The sequence below is a fragment of the Grammomys surdaster genome, unplaced genomic scaffold, assembly GCF_004785775.1.
Source record: "Grammomys surdaster isolate TR1022 unplaced genomic scaffold, NIH_TR_1.0 167, whole genome shotgun sequence".
Taxonomy (NCBI): Eukaryota; Metazoa; Chordata; class Mammalia; order Rodentia; family Muridae; genus Grammomys; species Grammomys surdaster.
The window spans coordinates 9,521,443-9,541,492 of record NW_021604615.1 but is presented as its reverse complement, the minus strand read 5'-3'; the positions used below and the strand labels follow the sequence as shown (position 1 = coordinate 9,541,492).

The 20,050-nt window shown below is 50.7% G+C and overlaps 1 protein-coding gene across 4 annotated transcripts in view; it reads right to left on the bottom strand.

Annotated features, from left to right (window-relative positions):
• The window catches only part of Arhgef10 (Rho guanine nucleotide exchange factor 10), an 88,010-nt gene that overhangs the window by 58,282 nt on the left and 9,678 nt on the right, over positions 1–20,050 (bottom strand). For all 4 annotated transcript variants that reach the window (XM_028766401.1, XM_028766400.1, XM_028766404.1 and 1 more), the window contains exons 2-7: positions 15,066–15,232; positions 10,853–11,014; positions 9,690–9,971; positions 7,269–7,332; positions 4,864–4,940; positions 2,860–2,916 (exon numbers count right to left, since the gene is read on the bottom strand). In XM_028766401.1, the coding sequence (XP_028622234.1) occupies positions 2,860–2,916; positions 4,864–4,940; positions 7,269–7,332; positions 9,690–9,971; positions 10,853–11,014; positions 15,066–15,129 (706 nt within the window). In that variant the 5' untranslated portion in view covers positions 15,130–15,232. The remainder of the gene's footprint in view (positions 1–2,859; positions 2,917–4,863; positions 4,941–7,268; positions 7,333–9,689; positions 9,972–10,852; positions 11,015–15,065; positions 15,233–20,050) is intronic.

Sequence of the window (20,050 nt, the reverse complement as noted above, 5' to 3'; positions counted from 1 at the left end):
GCCTCAGCATCCTGAGCAGCCTGGGTGTCACACTGGGCCAGGGCCTCTGCATCTGAGTTAGACACCTGATTCAGGACCAGGTGAGTCTCACAAGAGAACTGTAATCTCACTAAACTATTTCAGTTTACTAATCTAGAGGCTTGACTTTGTACAAACAGATGCTGCTGTTTCCTCCACTGAATCAGCCCTTCTTTCCTCCTTCCCTTCTCTGTTTCTCTCGATAAATGCTACTAGAGTCTACTTGTTGGAGACCAGCCTTTGGTTTTTTCAAGCTCTCCTTTTTTTGTTCTGGTTTCTGTTTCCCACGTTTCCCTGGTCCAGGCATCCTCTCTGCCACCTTCTGATACTGCCCTCCAAGGCGCTGACTGATCTCACCGCTTTGCAGTAAGTTTTGCACACAGGCTGTTATCTCAACAACTTTACTGTTGTAAATCTGTCCTGGACATCTTTAAGATGTCTAAAGTCAAACTATGCTGTGATTTCCAGTCCGATTCCATCATTGACAGAGTTTTGAAGAAAACAGTACAACTATTTTTGTAAAGTGGTTTTAAATGTCTAAGTATTTGTCATTCATTCATTCATTCACTCACTCACTGTCCTGCTCGGGATTGAACCCGGGGCCTTGTGCATGCTTGAGTGGTACTCTGCGTGGCACTGTATTTCCAGCCCTTTAACTTTATTATCATTATTGGGTCAGGCTAGTTACCTATCATGCCTTGATCTCATTCTGCAGGTCAGACAGGGCTTAAATTCATTCTGTAGCTCAGGCTGGCCTTGAACTTCCAATTCTCCTGCCTCAGCCTCCAGAGTAGCTAGGATGACAACTGGACACTCCCAGACCCAATAATCTGTATCATTTTTATCCTTTTAAAAATTATGTTCAGATTACTTTTATCTATCTTTATTGGACTGCGTAGCAGTTTGATGTTAGCTCGACACAGCTACAGTCATTTGGGAAGAGGGAACAGCAACTGAGAAACTGCTCCGCACAAGACTGGCTTGTAGGAAACTTGTGGGACATTTTCTTGATTGATGATTGGCGTGGGAGGGCCCAATTCACTGTGGGTGGCGACAGCCCTGGGCTTGTGGTCGTGGGTGCACTAAGAAAGCCGGCTAAGCAAGCCATGCAGAGGGAGTCAGGATGCAGCTACCCTTCATGCAATCTGCTTCAGTCTTCGCCTGCAGGCTCCTTCCCTGTCTTTCCTCAGTGATGGCGCGTGACCTGACAGTTTTAAGCTGATGTAAACCCTTTTCTCCCCAAGTTGCTTTGGGTCATGGTGGTTTTTTCTTTTTAACACAGCAATAGAAACCCTAACTAAGACAGAATGTTCATCAAAGGGCTTTTGCATGCTACTTTTTGGGGGACATTTGCTAATACTTTCACTGAAGCATAGTACATAATTTTAAAGTATTCCGTGCACTTGAAAACTATATCCTCGAAGCTGCCTTACGCTGGCCACGCAGGCGTGCTACAGCCATTGATTCTGTAACCATCGTCCATCAACAGTGGCAAGGGCTTCATTAAGATCTCACTCCAGTTACGTAAGGAACTTGTCTCCAGCCATATCTCAGATATAACTCCTTGTGTGCCATCGGGAACCTCTGCTGAGGGGCCACTGTGTACCTCTAAGGATGCCATGGAATACTACACCTAGTGCATATTGTTACACTGGCTAATAATGCCGTGAATGCTGCTAGTGAAGCAGCTAACGGCTTACCGGTTAGACTGGGTGCATTCATTTCGGTGACCCTCATACTTCTTTCCCGCACGTTTGCTTCCACGTTGTTGATGCCCTCACGTGTCCCTCCTGTTACACTCCGTGGCCAGTGTTGCTGTTCAATCTAGAAACCTCTACAGGCAGTTGGCCCGAGTTTCATAGTAACTCAATGTTGATATGAACAATGTCGAGACCCACTCTGCAATCTTCCCTCATGCTACCTGCCGTTTTCTTCTTAATTTATAATCCCTTTCAACCAGGTTGGCTCTGCTCACTGGTTTAGAAGTTAAACAAGGTACTTCTATGCCCATCATACACACACCGGGCTCCTCATAGCCGAACACACCCACAAACCACAAAGAGCATGAAACGCAACCAACGCCTGCCTGAAATGGCCCAGCTCCCCATTACGTGACCACAGCTCTCGGGGGGTCAGCCCACCTGCAAACCGACCAGCACTGTCAGCTGCCATGACTGATGCCCTGCGGCTCACCACAGGCCTGCCGGCTGCTATGCTCACTGCTCTCCCGTTTCCTTCTGCTGCTGTGTCCTTTCCCTGGGGTACAATACTGTTTCTCCAGTCTGTGAGGACGAATTCAAGCCTCTGACTGCCGTGGCATGCTACACAGATTGTGCTTGACCGGATGTGGGAGCTGTAAGAGCTGCCTGGCTCTCCTGACTACCCAGTGGCCCGGCATCTCCCTCCCACAGCTGTCAATGGCTCGTCTGCTCCTTCTGCTGCTTTAAGACTGCGGTGGGGATCCGGTGCTCTGCGGTTTCCATTTACGTCTGCCAAGTTCTAGATCAGTGTTCAGTGAACCCTGCTTCAGGCTTGTGGCTCTACAGTCTGACGATTTATATTTTCCCTTAGATCTAGAGGCCTTACCCTGCCTCTCTGTACGTCTCCGTTTGTACCGCTTCTTAGATGCATGCTGTGCCTCTTTCTTGAGCATCAAGTGCTGTGAACAAGCACACCAGCATTCAATCACACCATACGAAACAAGCACCAAGAACGTGAAGCCAGAAAGCACGCATGCTGGACCCAGGGGACCGCACACACACACACACACACTAGCTGCTCTCGCACCCAGAAGAGAACTGCTAAACTAGTCCGAAAACATTGGCCTAGACGTGATCAAACCTGGTTCAGAGTCTGAGTTTTCCCTTGGAACGTCATCGTAAATTGCTTCCTCTGGATCTGCAAAGTAAGGGAAGATGTGTTAAAAACTGGCCAGAACTGATGAGTGTGATGTGAATGTCCAAAGGCCAGCCTCCCTGTGTTATAAATATCCAGAAGTTTCTAGCAGAGAGGTGGCCAGCTGCAGCTGGGCAAGAAGACACTCTGAATGAGAGCTTCAGCTCTAAACAAAAGATGTGAAATCTGACCTACAGGGGTGGGTGGTTCATGGTATTCAGGCCCATTTATTCTACAACTGTGTATCTCTCCATGGCTCTTTTGAACAGGTTTAAGCCTATGGGGTTCAGATGTCCTGACACACCAGAATACAAAGGTGGAACACGAGTCTTAGGAATAAAGGACTCCATTGGTGACACATGGCATAGGACTCCACTGAACTGCACTAACGGGCTGTGTGTAGGGTTTACACCCTGGACGTGAGAAGCCACCCTTGCCAGTAATGCATTGATTGCATGGAGGAGTTTTCCTCCTGTGTTATGGGAACCTGAGTGCTCTGTAAGTAAGTGTTCTTAACGTGTGTGTGTGTGTGTTTGTAAAAGGGGGTTATATAAAAATGTCATATACTATGTAAGATGATCACACTGGGCCACCTATAACATTGAGACTCATCTGAATATGTCAAGTGCTTATGTGCCTCTCGTGGAGATATGCTTCAGAAAAAGCCTTCTGAAGTTAGTTTTCATAAGTATTTGTGTTACCCTTTCTGCGGGAAGAACACCCAATCACAGTAGGTTACCATACTCAAAAACACGGGAGACAGACTATAAAGGAACTGTTCCCACATGTAGGTCGGTTACCAGTCACCATAAGGACCAAGTCTAGTCTGCACTCCTGAAGTTGTGGCAGCCGGCATATCACTAACACCTGAGCAACTGTGGCCAGAAAAATATTTCTCCTCCAAAGACCAGGCTGGGTAGTGTAACCCCTAGGGTTGCTTTTAAGCAGTAAATTATTTGGAGAGACAGAGACACAGACACAGAGAGACAGAGACACATACACAGAGACAGAGACACAGATACCAAGAGAGACGGAGACAGACAGATAGACAGACAAAAGAAACAGATCAAGACAGAGAGACAGAGACTGAGAGATGAGAGAAACAGAGACAATGACAGCGACAGAGAGACAAAGCCATACAGAGAGACAGAGACACAGAAAGACAGAAACAGGAGTGCAGAAGAAATCTGGACCCTGTGTACACTGGAAATAAGACTGTTTGTGCATAACATGATGCTGATGGAATCTTGTGATGGTTCTGAGTCAGCTGCTCCCGGAGAGCTACCACAGTCCCCCTAGGACCTGTTAGTCACAGTGAAAGCAACACAAAACTTTCCAGAAGAGACTTGAACTTGGAGGCAGCTAAGGTGGTTTGACTTTGGGCCCGATCATATGAAAGAGCTATCCAGAAATAAAGAGCTACCGGGTAATAAAAGGCATAATCTTTACTTCCTTAAACATCAAGACACAAGGGACTACCTAAAAACATCTCAGTTTTTAAACAACTGTGGAACCCCAGACCTGCACAACCCCCCACCCCCTGCATTTTCCCCGAGGATCTCCCCTGAGCACCATTCCAGACAAAGACACTCTATTGGCGACCCAATCGGGAAGCTTCTCCCCGGGTCTCAAAAGAGAACGGCTGTCCAGGGCAGCAGGTCAGAGCATTAGCACCCCATCATACAGTGAAGCCAGTCTGTACCAGGAAGAAATGGGGTGGGGGTGGGGAGCAAGGGCTCAGTGGAGAACTGTGACTGCCTTGATACAATCAAGAGGCCACTTCAGAGTCCCAGGGAAACTTCTACACATAAGCCTTTGTTAGTATTTACGTAAAGGAAAGCATTTGAAAGCTTCAGGTGTCCAGGAAAGGAGACCCGCTGCCATCTTTTGGCAGGATGTGTAGGTGCTTAAGAGGAGAGGGATCCAGGCCCCCGACCCAGTGGCACTTACTTTCCATCCATGCTGTGTTGGCTGGGTCGGCTGCCCACCGGGCCAGGGCACTGCCTTCTTGGCTGCCTTGATCACCGCTGGAAGGAAAGACATCATGAATTGAGAGCTCGGAGGAGCATGGCAGTCATGGGGAGTGGGGGGCTGGGTGACCTATAGCACCCATGCGTGCACACACACTACTGTGTCTGCAGTGGATCTTCCCAGACAACTGCAAGGGTCCCGGGTTCAAGTTTACACACTTGAAGCCTATCGGCCACCACACACACAGCAGCGTCAGAAGTACCATCCTCTCTGTGCAGTCGGATGTCACACATGATGCCACCTGACTGCACAAGGCCTCACTCTTCTCTTCCTCCGGCACTGGCCGGCAGGAGGAAGGCACACGGGCCACGGGGCTGTCCACACCCACACGGCAGCGACAGTCACAGCCAGACAGGGACTGGGACTCTGTCTTACACAATATGAACGACTGTCACGCTTCCCACAGAGAATGTCAAGAAGGGATACACTGGACAAAAACGTGAATTGTCACTATGAGGTCCCAACACACTGATGGGGTGGCGGGGTGACGGATCCCAGGACATCCACTCCAGGCTGAGGCAGTCATACTGACAACTGCCCAGCAGTACAGAAGAATTCGGGGTGGGGGAATGCAGAAATAAGGTGACCACACAGTGATACACAGAGGGCTTTGGAAAGACAAGCCGGGTGAAGAGAAGGAATAGATCCCAGTCACTGGGGAACCTACCCAACCTCTCAGGGTAAGGACATACAGCCGAGGCTGCTGCTTGCACTGCCCCCTTGGTCGTTAAAAGTTTTAAGTCTGTCTGTGAGATCTCAAGGGAAGGGCTGAGGGTGAAGGTTAGAGAAGGTCTTCACGGTCACTCCTTTCTCTGGGAGTGATATACCCACAGATGCCTGACACCAGACAGCATCGTACCCTTTAGGGACCGCTATTTCCTACTGAGGCCACACACAGTGGTCATGCTGCCAGGAAGAGTGACTCCTGTTCCTAGTGAACGCCAGCCTCATCATGCTTCCCAGAAAGAGCAGGCAACGTAGAACGTAGTAACTGCTAATGCTGTAAGGCTCCATTTAGTACTTAACATTCCGTGTATCAGGGTTAACTATGGGAGAACGATTAACAGCAGGAAGGGAGACCATGGAGGGGAGACATATTAGGTGTGTGTGGATGTGTGCACAGGGCAGAGTCGGGGACTGGCCCTGTGCTCAGTGACTGATGGGGAAGGGGACAGCAGACAGGTGAGGCCATGTCCTCAGGACACAGGAAATGATCCGATGCTCGGCGGATGCTTGGGGGAGGAGGCATGGTACAGCAGACACCCACAGGTGTGCACGCTGGGCGGAAAGGGTCCTTTGCTGACCTGAGGGACGGGATTACATAGGGAAGGGAGGGTTCTTTCACTTTTTGAATAGTTATTTTGTTGGTGCTGGTGGTATTGATGGTGTTGGTATGTGTACGAATGTGTACATGTGTGTCTGTGTGTACATCATGTTGTGAGCGGAGGCCACACACTGACATGTGCACATGTGTGTCTGGGTGTACATCACGTTGTGAACGGAGGCCACACACTGACACTGGGTGTCTTTCCATCACTCACCACCTTATTTTATGAAACAGTATATCTTACCCGGAGCCCACTGATTCAGCTAGACTGGCTGGCCAGCAAGCCCCAAGGAATTCTCCTGTCCCCACCTCCGCAGTGCTGGGATTACAGGTTTGTGCCCTGCACCAGTTTTTATGTGGGGACTGAGGGTTGAAATTGTGTCCTCATGCCTGTGTGGCAAGCACTTTACTGACCAAGGCAATCGCCCCAGCTTTGGTTTAAGGTCTCACTACGTGGCCTAGTCTAGTCTAGAACTCGTGACCCTTCCGTCTCTGCCTCCTCAGTGGGGTTGATTACTAACTTCCAATCGTGTACAGAACTATGGTTTCTGAAAACACGGCCTTTGTGGGTCCGCTTTGTCCCTAATTCTCCATTCCCACCAGACGGGAAGTCCTTGCCACATGCTTATTTGTCCCTAGAAATTCCAGTGGTTTCTAGAATCTTAAGATTGGAGGGGGGTGGTGGTGCTTATAAATCCTTAAGGACTAAAGGGAAGACACAGGGTGTTAAGATCAGCCACAGCCATGCTGGTGTGACGTGGCCTGATGAGTGGGAAAACACAGCTCTGGTCACCATCTCACAGGTTACACTGATGCTTCAGAGAAGGGGGACACTTTGAGGCTGAGGCACACGGAGAGCCTAGAGGTAAGTAGGAGCCAAGGCAATAGCACCCCGAGGTTCACGACAGTCTCTTCCAGCAGCTGAGAATCCAGAGGGGCTGAGCCCAGCACTGAGGGAAAGGACGTCGACACCGGGAGCCAGAGTCAGCAGAGATACCTGTGTGGAAGGTCCTCGGAGCTTAGGGAATTGCACTGCCCGTCGCCCGCAACTTCTGCTGCTTCTGTGGAAAAAAAAAAAAAGAAGAAAGAAATGATGGACAGCGTTTCACAGTTGACTTCTGATCCTTACATTATCACGCTTCTTCCTCACCAATGGGCTTGTGCTACCGCAGACTGGAAACTGAACAGCTCTTAGATAAAAATGTATTCGTAATAGGATCCTGACAGGATGTGAGATCCCAGGTCTGTGACACAGACTAGATGCAAACACACACACACGCTGTGTCAGGCTGGGGGAGGAAGGACAGTACGTGTCAGGCTTACGTGGATACGGTATCCCCTGTGGGGCTCACGTAAGGAAGTCGTGGTCCCCAGTTTAAATGATCCAATCACAGAGGGAGACTTGACCATGAGGGCTTTTGATGCCAATGGGATCACAACAAGACTTCCGGAGGTGAGCCTAGTCTGAGAAAGCCGGCCACTGGGGGTAGGGAGACCACAGTCCTTGGGGGCCACCTTCTCAAGGCATCTGACTCTAACTGCGTCCTAACTGCCATGGTAGAAGTGGCTTTGCTCCATTTATGGCTTCCACCACAGGATGATGTTCTGCCTTCCGGCAATGGAGCCAGAGACCACGGGATGAACTCTCAGGAGCCACGAACCAGAGAAAATCTTTCTTCTCTTTAAGTCACTCAGGCCCGTCTCTGACTCACACATACACAAACTGTGCTGTCGTAGAAAAGGGGCAGCCCCGCAGGATCTTCATACGGTGCGTGCAGATGAACAGTGCAGGCGGCCTGTGAAATAGCAGGCTGGGAGGAGTGCAGACAGAGCCAGCTCAGAGAGGGGCTCACGGGAGATGGTGCCTTCATCTGGCGCGCATGCGTGCGTGCGTGCGTGCGTGCATGCGGCCTGCCCATCCTCCAATGGGCTGCATCCCTGCACAGCGGCAGAGGGCAACCCCTGGGGAAAGCTGACTGGATGACCTCAGGCAAAGGCTGGATTCCTGGGCTGGCAATGCTGCCCATGAAGAGCCCTCAGAAAAGGACTTATTTTAAGAGTAAACAATCAGCAACAGCTCCTAATATTTTCCAATCACACAAGAGCCAGCTGTAGGCCAAGAGGCCGAACCTGGGGCAGACAACATGGAGACCCCCAACCACGAGGTCAGTGCTGTCCTGGCCACAGGGGCTGCAGCCATGAAGTTGGATGCCAACCAGCACATGCAGCTGCCAGGTGTGAAGCCTGGTGAGCAACACAGCAAGCCCTGGCTACTCAAGCCTTGCAGGCCATGACCATGGTGAAGGAATGCTCACGGGCCTCCTGACCTGACTAGATGCTTTCCCACGCCCACCAATCAGGAAGCTGTTCTCTGCAAGTCCCTGCTTCCGGGAAGTAAGGTGAAGAGTGGGTCCTTTTCACCAGGCAAGACATGGAGGCGAGCAAGTGAGCATGTGGAGGAAGAGGCCAGGAGAGGGCCAACGGTGACCAGAGCTCTTCTCCAGGACATGCTCTCCCCAGGTGTCCAGGCCCGAGCTCCCTCTAGGCTGCCAGGCTTCTGAAAGATGGCCATATGTGGGGGATGACCTCGAGGATGTGGGGTCCCAGGAAAACTCTGTGGAACATAGCAGCCCCTCCTCTAGGGAGGGACATGGGTACTGGGTGTCCAGAGGCTGGCCAGCATCTGGGAACCCAGTGCCTCACCGGGGTCTGTCTGTGAGTGCTTCCTTCCCTCAGCTCCTGCTTGTCTATTTCTTTCCAGGGTACGCCACAGGAATACCCAAGGTGAGACAGTCTTCTACACTCGGGGAGGATCGGAGGAGGCAGAACTCTGATTTACAGTTCCATGAAGAATGAAGAATTCAGCAAGGGTTCTTCGCTTTACAGTTAACAACTCAGAAAACACTCTTTAAAGAAAACTCAGTTTTGAATCTTGGAAACCATGCAAGGTTCTAAAGATAACTGTTTCCCGCGGAAATCGACCATATAAGTGCTGAGACGTGACCATGACCTGCAGTGCGTCCTAAAGACAAGGGACTTGGCAGTCAAAGAAAATGTGTCCAGGCAGCTGAGGCAGGGGGATCGTGAGTTCTTGACTGCCTGAGCTGTGGGGTGAGTTCAAAGCCAACCTGGGCACTCTGGCAAGACTTGGTCTCAAAATAAGAAGTTGAAAGGGCTGTGGATGAGGGTCACTGGCAGAGTAATTGCCTAGCATGCACAAGTCTCTAGTACTGAGTACTGAGTACTGTAAAGTACTCTAGCACTGGGGTGGGGGGGTGAATCTATCATTTTAAAGAGATGAATAATTGAATACATTTTCCAACACTGCAGACAAACACCATGATGGGAGAGGAAAGACTGGGCACAGATTTCTCAGCCAGTGTGCCCTGTCGCCTCGTGAAGCTTTGGGGGCACATACCTTCCTCCTCTACAGACTCAGCTCGGATGATGACAGGACTGGAGTAGGCAGGCAGCAGCAATGGCAGGTTAGACGGGACAGCGTAGCCACAGGGCACAGGCACAGAGTAACCACTGGGCACACGCAGGCCCACCCCTTCCTCCTCTGTGTTTGCGTCTGGAGACGGCGGCTGATCCTCCTGGAACGGTGTGATGTCAATGACAGAATACGGGTTCACTTTTGTTGGCGCCACAAGCTTTGCAGGCTCTGCCTCGGGGGCAGGTTCGGCTCCAGTTCCATTTCCTGGAGGACAGAAGGATGCTACTTAGCAAACAAGGTGCGTGTTTGGGTGCGGGGGCTGGGGGGGTGTATGTGGTCCCCAATGTCAGGACCCCCAGCATTCCCAGATCACCACGGGAGGCTGTGAGGCCCAGGTCCGTGGGGTACACCATGGAATGGGGAGCTGACATCTCTCCTGGGCACAGATGGAAGAGGCCCTGCACAGAGGTCCCCAGAGCGACACATCAAATGACAAGAGTCAAAGAACCACATGGAGAGACTTGGCCGGGGACGAAGGAGGAAGAAGCTGGCCCTCAACCACAGTGACCAGAGTTGGGGCTCGGCAGCCCTGCCTGGCTAATGGTAGTAGCCCAGCCAGGCAACTCATCCCAGTTTATGTATCGTGATGAGATGGTAAGTAAGGGACATCTATCGAACAATAGCAGGTGTTTGCCTCTAGACTAGAAACTGGGGGAGGGGTTAGAGCAACAAGAATGGAAACTGGGGGGAGATGTTACACAATAGAGATGATTCAGGGGGGCATCACAGAGACCCTGATGCCTACGGCCCCCAAAACTGTCTTTGTCATGATTTATACATGAAGCCCACCCCCAACCCAAGGCTCACAGGCTGAAGGCTTGGTTCCCAGCAGGTGGTGTTATGAGATATGGTTGCATCTTGTACCCCATGGATGAGCTCCTAGCTGAATGGGACACCAGATGGTGGGACCGAGCTGGAGGAAGGGGTCACAGGGTGCGTGTGAGTCTTTGAAGGAGCAACCTTGTCTCCTCAGCTTTCCTCTCTCAGTCTCCCTGAGTGCCATCACGTGGGCAGCTCTGTTTTGGTCTGTGCTACAAGCCTGTACTCTCCTGCAGGATTCAGGGCAGCGTGGCCGTGTGACTGACCTGCAGGGGACGTGTTCTCATCTGCCTCGCCTGCTTCAGCACCTCCCATCCCATCGGCAGTCGGGGCTTGCCGATCTGCTTCCGGAATTTCATCTCCACTGTCAAAGTCAAATAATTCTCCCTCTTCTTCGTTGTTGCTGGTGTCACGTTTCACTTCGTGTTCTAGAGTTTAAAATAACACACATCACGATGCTGATATTTATTTCTGCTTCCAGGAAGGCATTTGTAACCTCCCTGTGCAGGACAAACCAACCTAGGAGAGAAGGCAGGAGGAGGCAGAGAAGCTGAGCTCAGCATCTGGGGAACCGGCTGGCAGCCCTCGCTGGAAACAGCAGCAGGACTTTGGGTCAGCGTTAAAATTTCCCTTGACAGGCCCTTCACCACAAGGTAGAAAAGAAAACAGGAAAAGGAGGAGAGGAGAAAAAGCATCTCTCACATCTGAAGTATGTGCCCTGACTTAGCATCTAGGAAAATATGGTCTCCTTGCCATACTGTGACAACTCAAAGAGAGGACAAAGACTTGATTTACTCACAGGCCCCTGGCCGCAAGACAAGTCCTCCCTCTTGTTTTTCACAATGACACGCCTCAATCATCCCCTGGGAGAATGAGGTACCACTGTAATGTTCACCCCACAATTAGAATGGTTCCAAACTGCTCTTTTGGCAGGGGTGGGGAGAGAGAGCATCGTTGAGATAAACACATTTTACATCACATAGGGTTTGTCGGGACAGGGTGTGTGTTCAGTTCACTTGCTAGGCAAGTGCACTGTTCTGGATTCCATCCCAGCGCTGGCTGCTTCTCCATGTGTGGGGTGGCATCTCTCCTTGATGAAAGGCATCTGCCATGTGATTGTGGGGACGCCCCCAGACCGGCTGGTGGGTTAGGGAATATATTGTAGTCCACAAGCAGCACGTATGGAAAAGAATCACAGGCAAGCGTTGGCAGCTCTTGTGGAGTCCTTGCTCCAGTGAGACATTCGACGGAGGCAGAGCCATCTGCCAGAGAGGACTTGCCTGTGTAAAGGAAGATATGTGGATGAGGCCATCCTCCACGCTGGCCCCTGAATTGCAGGAGGAACGGGAAAGGGGAGCAGGAGGCAGAGGTGTTGGCTTCTGGGATTTACAGACGGCAGGGCAAAGGGAAAGATGGTCTAAGTGAGATTTTTTTGAAGTGCCCTTTCTGGGGTCCAAAATCTTGAGACCCCAATTAGAATCAGACAGTGAAGGAGAGAGTGAGACAAAAGTGCTAATAGCCCTCCAATCTGACGTTCAGTGCAGAGGAAGAAGAAGAGATCTGCTGACGGGAGCTGTAATAAATCTTCGGTAGTGGGAGTGGGGACAGGAAACGTGAAAACCGGGCAACACTCTGCACCTGAGCTGCTTTAGCTGGCAAAGACTCTCGAGCTAGGAACCATGAGCCTTTTGGAGAAACCTGGAAATATAACCACTCAGAGAAACCTGGAAATATAACCACTCGTCCTCCTTGAAACTAAAGCCAAGCGTCCTGAGGCGATCGGAGAAAGATTGTTCCATGGTGTACCGTCTCGTGGGCCATTAGGAGTGCTTGGTTATTGCTGGTCCCTGTGAGTATCAGGGACTGGGAGACTGAGTTACCAGAGGATGGATAAGTGTTACTGGGGCAACCAGACTCAAGCATAGCAACACTGGATATCCACTCACCAGAGCAGATAGGACAGTGTGGACAGGAGAGTTAAGAAGTAGGTTGGTTCAGCAGGGGCCCTGGGACTGGTTATGTGGCTGTAGTGGCCTTGCTGAGCCTCACACTAGGATGTGACCTTTACAAGGTAGGAGAGGCTCTGGCAGGTCTGAAGAGCACAGACCAGCATGTCAGTCAGGCTCATGAAGGAGTGACAAGCAGAGCAGACAAGTGGGTTGTCCGGGTCATCCCAGCACAAATGGGGTAAGACTGTGCCAAGCCAGAGTTCCTAGCGGCAAAAATTAACAGGAAGCGAAAAACTACTAGTGAGCTTCTGGAAGACCTGAGCGCTTGGACAGCCGTCTGCGGAAGACATAGATGACCAAATGGTACTGCTTGACCTCGGGGTGGAGTGTTGCCCCTCCCCCACCAGAGTATGGGTTGTGAGCTTATAGGGAAGTATATTCGGTGCAGGAGGGGAGATTGCTCATCCAACCGGGAACTCTTGTGGCAGCAGCCAAGTGTGGCTGACGAAAAGGTAATTGGGACAGTGTTGGTCTGAAGCCTGCCAGAACCAGAACTCCAACAGCTGGGCAAAACTGGTTTTACCCAGGATCCTCAGAGGCAGAGAAGTGTTCAGAGAGCCCAGGGGTAGCAACAGAGTCCCAGGATGAGGAGCCAGGATGGCTCGTGGAGATGATTATGAAGGTCCAGAAGAGGTGATGCCTCCCACCCACACTGCCGTGCTCTGCGTTGTTCTTTACAGAAAACAACTCGGATGAGAAGTTATGGGTCGCGTGTTATACCAGACCTTACTAAAGGGACACTGTGACCTTACTAGAGTGTTACCTTTGCAGTCCGAGACTGACCATCTGACCCTTGCTTGAAGACACAGCAGAGGTCCTGCCCACCTCCACCCCCATATAAGATCCATGCTGGAACCCAGTGGTCGGGACAGAGTGAAGCTGTTCTTACCACAGCACTGCGGTGGCAGTATCACTTTGGGTAATGATACCCACCCCTCCATCATCCTCCCCCATCTCCTCACTCCTCGTGACCTCTCCTCTTCCCAATCACTCCTCTGTGTACTTTCATGACTTTGTGTGTGTGTGTGTGTGTGTGTGTGTGTGTGACTCAGTGAGTATACACCACTGAATAAAAGCTCTTTCCCCACCAGCAGTTGTCTGTGCCTATAAATCTCATGCAAAGGTGAGGCTAGAACTTATTTTCATATCCTTTTTTTTTAAAGATTTATTTTTTTATTATATATGAATACACTGTAGCTGTCTTCAGACACACCAGAAGAGGGCGTCAGATCTCATTACAGATGGTTGTGAGCCACCATGTGGTTACTGGGATTTGAACTCAGGACCTCTGGAAGTGCAGTCAGAGCTCTTAACTTCTGAGCCATCTCTCCAGCCCTTATTTTCATATCCTATATTTCCTGAAGCCCAGAAAGTGAACTTCTAGCCTGAGCAGTCACCTGCACTGGACTCTCCCTGTGCTGGCAGTGGTCACTGCCTCTGCACTGGACTCTCCCTGTGGTGGCAGTGGTCACTGCCTCTGCACTGGGATCTCTCTGCTGTGGCAATGGTCACTGTCTCTGCACTGGAATCTCCCTGGGTTGGCAGTGGTCAATGTCTCTGCACTGGAATCTCCCTGCAGTGGCAGTGGTCACTGCCTCTGCACTAGAATCTCCTATCAAACCATCTCACTACACCTTGGTGCTCCAATGTGTCTCCATGCCTCAGATGCTCTCTGCGAACACTTTTATGCATGTATTTGTGACTCCCAGGTGTGACCACATAGGCCAGAGCTCCCATGCAATAGACAGGGTGAGACAGAGGGGACAGAGCCAAGTGACAAAGGTAAGCCCCTTCCAGGCCATGCCTGCAGGGTCCTGGACACAGAGGAATGGCCAGCCTCGTATGGCTGGGCTGTCTCATAGCTACTGCCTACCCTAACCTGCACACCATGCTGTGAAGATTCTAGCACCCACCTCCTTCTCCATCTGCAGGGTGGGTACCAGTATCCCTCATAGCCCGTCTGTCAAGAGCACGGTTCTGACGTGCCACAAAAAAAACCAACCAGTAGACCGTCCCGTGTCTATCAACTGAGCAGATAGAGAATGCCGCCCAGTTTGGCCTTGAACTGCTCACAGCCAAGGAAGCAGGGAAGAACACTGTCCTAGTCTGCTCCCAGCGCTCAAGAGCTGCCTGTGCCTGTTCCTGAGGGAAGCAGGGTGTATTCCCAAATGCACCCTACACATCAGCTCAGGGGTGACCCGCACTGGACCAAGAAAAAAAAAAAAACAACTTATGGAATCCAAGAAGCTGAAGACAGGTGACAAGCTGGGACACCCCGCACCCAGGTACACAGGTACACCAACCAGGGACAGCCAAAGCTCACGTCCCATTTATACCACAATACAAACTGTCTCTTTCTTGATCCATGACAAGTAGCAGCAATTTAATGATTCTGGAAGCTAGAGTCCTCCAGCAGAATCCCCGAGGACTACAGGAGCCCAAGGACACCTCTGAGGTGGCAGATCCCTACCTGCAGGGACAGGAGGAGGGGAGGCCTCTCCCTGGTCCATGTCAGCCTTGCCTCCTTCCTCCATGCTTGGACAGCATCAGGGGACAGGGGCCCCTGCAAGCGGAAACATTCAAGTTGGCATACGAAACCTTCCCAGGAGACACCAGTCGGGGCTTTCTAGAGGAAACCTGCAACAAGGAGAGAGGTCACTGTCACTCCCAGCTGTAATGACAGAATTTACCACCCATTAGTTGCAAATACTTGCAAATCTCCCTAGTAGAGACAGTCCAGAGCAAAACAAACAAAGGCTTTTCAGTGCTGCCTGGGACTTCACCTTGAATCACAGCCAGGAGCTTGTTTTGGAACCCGAGGCCCCTGGCCAGAGCCCTCTTCAACCAATACCACGGCAGGTCTTTGCCAGTCTCACACCATGTTCTGAGGAGGTCTTTGCCAGTCTCACATCATGTTCTGAGGCGGAGAGTCGACAACATAAACCAAAACAGTTTCCCCTCTTCCTTCAGATAAAACTGTAGCAGCGTTAACGGAAGTTCCTGGGGGGGAAAGCTACAGCTAATTCAGCACTTTGCAAGGCTGCTTAACTGATCGGTACATTAGTGACTAGACGGAGTCGGAATACTGCAAGTCCAGAGCTCAGTTATCCTGGGCTGTCTTAGCCCCTAACCAGCCGTTTGCTGCCCCCTCTGTGTGTGACCTAAAATCCTTGTGACTATTAGGTAAATACAGAACAGACCCAGTGGTGGTTTGAATGAAAATGGTCCCCATAGGCTCACAGGGAGTGGCACAATTAGGAGGTGTGGCCTGTTTGTGGAGTAGGTGTGGCTTTCTTGGCGGAAGTATGCCAAGGGGGCTGGACTTTGAGATTTCAGAAACTCAAGCCAGGCCCAGAGTCTATCTGTCTTCCTGCTGTCTGCCCATCAGATATAGAACTCTCAGTTACTTCTCTAGTACCATGCCTGCCTGGATGCTGCCATGCTTCCCTCCGTGATGATAATGGACTGAACCTCTGATATTGTAAGCCAGCCTCAGTGAAATGTTTTCCTTTATAAGACTTACCTTGGTCATGGTGTCTTTTCAGAGCAATAGAACACTGGCTGAGACAGAACCCTAGCCTCCACCACCCCAAAGATTAAGAATGCCATCAGATAAGATCTAAGGTCCACAGCAGGTTTCTCTACTTTGCTGTAACTCACCCACCTGAGGTAACCAGGTGCCTATTCATAGCTTCCTTTGTTGCTACTATAAAACATGTCATGAAGCTGTTACCACACTGGGACACGAATCTGCTCCCGGCCATGGTCATTTGCGTTTGCCACCAGAATATCCCCTTTGAGATGGGAGCCAGCTTTTTCTGCTGGTAGTTTTGTGTAAAACCTGTTCCACATCAGGAACAATACTGACAGTTCCTTAACTACCTCTGGAGTCAGCAGGGCTAAGCCGGATGGGCTGCCTCTCTGGCTTGTCTTTGTTTTACTTGTTTCATCCTCTAGATGCATTAGGAAAGTTGAATTTGAGAAACAGTATCTCCTGAGAAGGGGAGTCTGATCCATTCTAGACTCTCAGCACCCATCTTGGCTTCATTCAGGGATTACCTATCAACACTCATCCTGGATCCCGCCTGGGTTCACTCAACAAACACATCCTGGATCCCGCCTGGGTTCACTCAACAAACACATCCTGGATCCCACCTGGGTTCACTCAGGACTCATCCTGGATCCCCCTTGGAATCACTCAACACACATCCTGGATCCCCCTTGAAATCACTCAACACACATCCTGGATCCCCTTTAGAATCACTTAACACGCATCCTGGATCCCTCTTGGAATCATTTAACACTTATCATGGATCTTCCTTGAAACCACTCAACATCCTCTCTAGATCCTACCAGAACAGTAGGAAGAAAAGCAAACAGCTTTGAGACCTTCTCTGTATGCTTCTGTTCCAGTATCGGGAGGGTGGATGCCATGCCCAGTGAGCGGCAGGCTGCCTCTTCCGCTACTGGCTCTCCACACACTTGCTGCTCAGTGATGAGGAGAGAGCAGGCAAAGCTTTGTCCCTCACAACATCTGAGATGCCAAACCAGCCCAGTGAATTCTTTCACCCTAATTAACAGGCTTGATGTTGGCTTTGGCTCTTCCAGTAAGCCAAAACCATGTTCTCGGGAAGATGGCTACCGGCGCCAAGCCCGCCCTCTGCCACTATACAGAGAATCCCTGTCTGCCAGTGCATGTGCTGATGTAAGCCTTTTACACCTGCCCCCATGCAACTTGGCCATGTGGCTCTGTCTTACCCTCAAGGGCATGAGAAGCTGCTTACATGCCCACCTGAGTAAGTAGGCATTGTCAGTGGGCACCTGTTGTCTCTGCTCTGGTACCAGGAGTCACTTCACAGAACACAGCACTCCTGGTGCTGGCTCTCTCCGTCATCCATGTAGTGAGCCACAGCCAGGCTGGGCTATCTTACCGTTGATAGTATGTATAACTGCACCTCAGCTCTAAGACCAGGTCCCATTACTTCAGATGAGGACACTATAGCTTGAGGATCTGCAAGGTCCACCCAGGGCTACAATGAGGGCAAGTATTGTGGGGTAGAGCCCAAAAGTCCAGAGCCTGGGGTAGCTCAGAGTCCAGAGGCCCTTTGCCTTTCTGATGGGATAATCTTCTTATGCACTGTGTGAAGGTTGCCTTTGTATGATTCAAATGTTGATTCCAGCAGAGAGCTGAGTACCCTCTGGACTTTGGTATTGTTATTCTAATTGCTCGGCACCCGCATCATATTTTATAAACATTAGTCTTCATCACCTTCTGATTGGTTTAATAAAAAAGCTGGCGGCAGGACAGGGGAGGGAGAGCAGAACATCCAGGCAGAGAACGGAGCTGTGGGGAAAACTGAGAGGCACAAGATTCGGCAGCCGAGGACAGGATGAAAGGCAACAGGACACGTAGCAAACACGAACGGTATAAACGGGTCGTTAAGTTCTATGAGCTGGTCTCGAACAAGGCTAAGCTATAAGACCTAAGTGTTCATAGATAAATACAGGTCTCCGTGTCATTACTGGAAGCCAGCAGTCGAGACAGTCTGGAGATACCATCCATCAAGACCTGAGAAGGACAGAGAGAGACCTCTGCGTCGCGGATGCTCGCCTGGAACCCATGAGAGATGACAGAGTCTATCTGAGTGCTGTGGGTGAGACACCGCATGCAGGTGGCAAGAACAAGTACTCGTCTCAGTGAGAGGCACCTGGGCAGGACACACACGCACAGACACACACAAACACATACACACATGCACACACACATACACACACGCACACACATACACACACAGAGACACACACATACACACACACATACACACATGCACACACACAAACACACATACACACACATACACACATGAACACACACAGACACACATACACACACGCACACATACAGACACACACAGACACACACAGAGACACACACATGCACACACACATACACACATGCACACACACACACACAAACACACATACACACACATACACACATGAACACACACAGACACACACATACATACACGCACACACACAGACACACACACACATACATACACACACGCACACACACAGACACAAATACACACACAGACACGCAAGCACACATGCATACACATGCACATATACTGCTCCTTGCTAAGCACATCTGTGACTGATGTTCTGAGCACCTATTGCCCTGCCCCATACTTGCTGGACACCCAGCAGTTTCAACAGAAAGAGCAAAGGAGTTTATGGGGTGGTGTTCTTCCTGCCAAGTGGTGGAAAGTCACAGGAAGCAAAGCACACAGCTGTGAGAAGACCCTAGGCACCTGAACTCACCGGGAGGGAAAGACTGTCCACAGTCATGCTACCTTCCCAATACGAACACAAGATGGCTAGAATGAGCACCGCCCACCTCCCAGAGCTCAGGTGACCTCATCTTGCCTTTATTCCTGGAGCCAAAGCAGGTCTAGATTACTGCAGAGTCAGACTGCTGAGGACTCAGTTGGTCCTTTGAAAGAATGAACATAGATGAGTGGTATTCTGTGAACACAAACCCAGCCCTGATATGTGCCTATTGCAAGCCTCCTGCTTTTGAGGAGCAGATGAGAGCAATTGGTAAGTGCTTTGAACTCTATAGTCCAGAAAGACTTAGACCAAAGGACCATAGCCACTGGATACCACTGAAAGTGTCCGGAGGTAAACCCTGGCTGATGCTGTCACTCAAGCACCAGTAAGGAGCAGAGGCCAGCTAGAATCCATAGCGGGGACCAGTGCCTGGGGGCTCTAGAAAAAAGCAAAACCATCCTGCATGGGTCCTGTGCATTTCTGAGCTCAGTCTACTGGTCTGTGAGGTAACCAACGGCAGGTGGCAAACACCCTTCCTGAAAGCGGGCAGAATGTGGCTTCTCTGTCTGGAATGTGTTTGGGAGCAGGCACATACCTGCAGGGGCACTGCATGTAGGGCTGCCTCCTGAGCCCAAATGCTCACACTTGCAGCCATTCTTGCTGCGAGGGCTTTATGAATACTTAAAACATGTGTAAGCAGAGTCTAACTGGCTCCCACCTTCCTGTTGGTACAACCAGCGCAGCTGGGAACAGCCAGTCCCTGGCTGTCAGCAAGCGCTCAACTCAACAGCCAGCTGTGGGCCAGATCAAACTGCCTGGAACTGTTCAGGTAGGGAAGTAGCTTACAAGTCCTGCAGCTAGCACTGCCCACTGCCCACTGCCCCTGCCATCAGCAATGCTCAGTCACCTGGCTGGCACTGCCCACTAACCTCATTGGCAGCACTGCCCACCGACCCGGCCAACACTGCCGCTGCCGCTGCCACTGCCACTGCTTGTCTGCATAGCCAGGTGTTTTTCCTGCGGAATCCTTTCCAGAATGAAAACTGTGCTCCTGGGTATACTTTCACTGTCTTCTCTCTCTCTCTCTCTCTCTCTCTCTCTCTCTCTCTCTCTCTCTCT